This window comes from Tupaia chinensis, unplaced genomic scaffold (genome assembly GCF_000334495.1).
Source record: "Tupaia chinensis unplaced genomic scaffold, TupChi_1.0 Scaffold000201_1, whole genome shotgun sequence".
Lineage (NCBI taxonomy): Eukaryota > Metazoa > Chordata > Mammalia > Scandentia > Tupaiidae > Tupaia > Tupaia belangeri.
The window spans coordinates 2012355-2016691 of record NW_006159676.1 but is presented as its reverse complement, the minus strand read 5'-3'; the positions used below and the strand labels follow the sequence as shown (position 1 = coordinate 2016691).

The 4337-nt window shown below is 49.6% G+C and overlaps 1 protein-coding gene across 1 annotated transcript in view; it reads right to left on the bottom strand.

Moving 5' to 3' along the window:
* Positions 1-4337, bottom strand: part of CIST1 (colon, intestine and stomach enriched 1) — a 7167-nt gene that overhangs the window by 2549 nt on the left and 281 nt on the right. The window contains exon 2 of the mRNA XM_006147167.1: positions 9-230. Coding sequence (XP_006147229.1) covers positions 9-230 — 222 coding nt within the window. The remainder of the gene's footprint in view (positions 1-8; positions 231-4337) is intronic.

The following is a 4337-nucleotide window of genomic DNA, read 5'->3' as shown; positions in this document are numbered from 1 at the left end:
CCCAGAACTTGTGCTGGTGGGGGTGCTGGAGGGGCTAGGCTGGGGGGTGCGGGTTGCCCCTGAACTTGAGGTGCTGGTGGAGGTGCTGGAGTCTGTCTTCAAACTCAGGGGGGTGGAGGAGGTGTTGGGCGGTTCCGTGGAGGAGTCGGAGTTGAAGAGAGAACTCGGTACAGACTTGCGAGGGAGGGCGTCCAGATCGCTCTCCACAGACCATGACAGGGTCATCATATCTGGAAGGAAAAACACCATCAAGGGGCCAGCAGGTGGCGTGGTGAAGGGCGCTGGACTCCTACATGGCTGACTGCAGTTCGAGTCCCAGACCTGGCGGCTTGCTTTCTGGTCAAATGGAAGAATAATGAATATGGGACCAGTAGATGGTGTTGTGGTTATGTCCCTGGACTCCCAAGTAGTCAACCAGAGTTTGAATCTCAGACCCGGTGATTTACAACTCACGCCAGGGGAACCAGCAGTTAGCGTCATGGCTATGTCGCTGGATTCCCACGTAGTTGACCGTGGTTCATGTCCCGGACCCGGTGGCTTAAAACTCACGCCGGGCGCGTGTGCGTGCGTGCCCAAGATCCCGAGAGGAGAATGGAGGAGAAGGGATTGCGGCGTGGCCATCTCCCCTGGGGGGTGATCTCTCACTTTCTGTCTCTCTGTCTCTCTCTGTGTCTTGGATAAGCACATGTGCCCTATAGCAACAATACTAAAAAGAGGGCCGGCAGGTGGTGTAGTGGTTAGAGGCACTGGACTCCCACATGGGCTACCTCGGTTCAAGTCACAAACCTGGTGGCTTTGCTTTCTCACTTTCCCTCTCTCTGGTCAAGTTCAAAAATAATGACACTGAGGGACCAGCAGTTAGCGTAATGGCGTTGTCGCTGGACTCCCACGTAGTCAACCGTGGTTCAAGTCCCGGACCCGGTGGCTTCAACTCACGCCGGGCGCGTGTGCGTGCGTGTCCAAGATCCCGAGAGGAGAATGGAGGAGAAGGGATTGCAGCATGGCCATCCTCCCTGGGGGGGTGATTTCTCGCTTTCTGTCCCTCTGTCTCTCTGTCTGGTGAGTGCATGCGCACTACAGCAAAAACCTCTCTAAAAAAAAAAAAAGAATTATTCATTTAAGTGCTGGCAGGTGGTGGTTAAGGTGTTGGACTCCCACATGGCTGACTACAGTTTGAGTCCTGGACCTGGTGGCTTGCTTTCTCACTTTCCCTCTCTCTCTCTGTCCCTCTCCAGTCAAATTTAAATAATTTTTAATTTTCTTTTTTTAAAGATTTTTTTTTTGGGGGGGAGAGGTTTTCTCTATAGGGCGTGTGCGCTCGCCAGACAGACAGAGAGAGACAGGGAGACAGAAAGCAAGAAATCACCCCCCCAGGGAGGATGGTCATGCCGCAATCCCTTCTCCTCCATTCTCCTCTCGGGATCTTGGGCATGCACGCACACGCGCCCGGCGTGAGTTGAAGCCACCAGGCATGGGACTCAAACCGCAGTCAACTACATGGGAGTCCATCGACATAGCCATTGTGCCAAGTGCTGGCCCCAAGAATTATTTTATTTAACTTAATTTTTGAAATTTAACTTTCTTTCTTTTTCTTTATTTTGGCTAGAGAGAGAGAGAGTGAGAGAGAGAGAGAGAATGAGAAAGCAAGCCGCCAGGTCTAAGACTTGATCCAGAGTTGGCCACGTGGGAGTCCAGTGCCTTAACCACCAGGATACTTGCTAGCCCCTTAACTTTATTACTTTTTTTAGAATCATTGTATTTAACTTTATTTATTTATTTACTTTAATTTGACCAGAGAAGGACAGAATAAATGAGAAAGAGAGAGAAAGAAAGAAAGTCACCAGGTCTGGGATGCAAACCACAGTCGGCCATGTGGGAGTCCAACACCCTTAACCACCATGTCACCTGCCAGCCACCCCGTCTTGTTATTATTTTTTAATTTGACCAGAGAGAGACAGAGAGAAGGAGGGAAAGCAAGATAGTAAGACACCAGGTCTGGGACTCGAACCACAGTTGACCATGTGGGAGTTCAGAGCCTCTAACCACCACACCACCTGCTGGCCCCTACAATAATTATTTTAAAAGAAAAGAATTATTCATTTAATTTTATTTACCATCATTGTTTTTTATTTCTGGCCAGAAAGAGAGAGAGAGAGAAGCAAGCTGCCAGGTCTGGGACTCGAACCGCAGTTGGCCATGTGGGAGTCCACCACCTTTAACCACCGTGCCACCTGCCGGGCTACTACTTCTTTTCTCAATGTATTTATTTAGTTTATTTTACTATAGGGCACATGAGCTCTCCAGAGAGAGAGACAGAGACAGTGAGAGGGAAAGCGGGAAATCGCCCCCTATGGGGAATGGCCACACCATAGTCTCTTCTCCTCCATTCTTCTCTCAGGATCTTGGGCACGCACACACACGCAACCGGTGTGAGTTTAAGCCACCGGGTCCGAGACTCAAACTGTGGTCAACTCCATGGGAGTCCAGCAACGTGACCATTATGCCAACTGCTGGTCCCCAACATCTATTCATTTAGGGGCCAGCCAGTGATAGTTAAGCCACAGAATCCCATATGACCGACTACACGGTTCGAGTCCCGGACCCGGCGGTTTGAAACTCATGCTGGGCGCATGTGTGTGCGTGCCCAAAAATCTCAAAAGGAGAATAGAGGAAAAGGGATTGCAGTGTGACCTGGGGGTGATTCGCCCTGGGGGTGACTTCTCACTTTTCCTCTCTCTCCTCTGTTTAGCAAGTGCACACACACACCCTATGACCAAAAAATAAATAAATTAATAAATAAATATAAATAAAAGATTCCTGGGCCACCTCCCACAATTCACTTCTGACCAGTTCAAGGCAGCTTCGGCGCTTGGGAGTTCATTTATGAACTCTCCTTCTCCACCCGTCTCCACCCTGCCCTGGGTGGTTTGCTGCGTTTCCTTCTGGCCTCACCCCAACAGCAGAAATGCGGAAATGACCCTCAGCCCTTGCCCTGGGAGGGGACTGGGTCCATGTTTTCCCTTGCTTCATTTCTTTCTTTCTTTCTTTTTTTTTTTTTTTTTGCTATAGGGCGCATCATGCGCTTACCAGAAAGACAGAGACAGAGAGACAGAGAGACAGAGAGACAGAAAGCGAGGGACCTGGCGGCTTGTTTTCTCACTTTCCCTCTCTCTCTGTCTCTGTCTCTCCGGTGAGTACACATATCCTACAGCAAAACATTTTAAATACTGATAATAATCAAATTAAATAAATATTTCTTTAAAGAAAACAAAAAAGCCCTACTGTGTGCCTGGCACAGAGTGGGCACTCGTGAGAACCTGGACCGTCCATCAGAAGATTAAAATGCCCAAGTGTCTCCTCTTCCCAGAGACTCTTTCTCTCTCTCTTTTTATAGAATTATCTTATTTAACTTTATTTATTTTAATTTGACCAGAGAGGGACAGAGTGAGAAAGAGAGAGAGAGAAAGCAAGAAAGCAAGCTACCAGGTTCGGGACTCAAACCCGGGTCAGTCATAGTGGGAGTCCAGCGCCCTTAACCACCACACCAACTGGCCATGCCCCCTGCTGCCTCCTTCCCCTTAAACCAGGAGGCTGGTCCAGCCAAACCAGCTGGTTCCAGTCTGGATTTGAAAGAACACCTGGATGAGGGGGCTGGAAAGTGGCATGGTGGTTAAGGCACTGGACACTCCCACCTGGCTGATCACGGTTCAAGTCCCAGACCTGGTGGCTTGCTTTCTCTCTCTCTCTCTGTCCGTCTCTGGTCAAATTTAAAGAAGTAAATTAAACTAAATTAAATAATTCTAAAAAAATAATAAGGACAGTTGGGTACAGCCTTAGTGTTCCGAGCTATGAAGTGGGGATAAATGCACAGAGTTTTCCTTTTTATTTATTTATTTTTGAGAGAGAGATTTTTACTATGGGGCATGTACACTCACCGGAGAGACCAAGCAAGAAATCACCCCCAGGGGGGGGATGGTCACGCCGCAATCCCTTCTCCTCCATTCTCCTCTCAGGATCTTGGGCACGCACGCACACGCACCCGGCGTGAGTTTAAGTCACCGGGTCCGGGATTCGAACCGCAGTCGACTACGTGGGAGTCCAGCGACATAACCATGACGCTAACTGCTGGTTCCCAGAAGAACGTTTAATGGGAGCCATGGTTGCTCAATGCCCAGGGACTGAACCCCTGTTCTCAACCTCCCCCCATGACCCGGGGTGGGGGGTCCTCACCACTCTCCCTTTGGCGGTTGCACTAACAGAAACGGAGGTTTGAAATGAAACCTCCAAGTGGGCGTGGACTGGCACCCATCTCCAGCCTGTTCAGGTCACACTGGGGC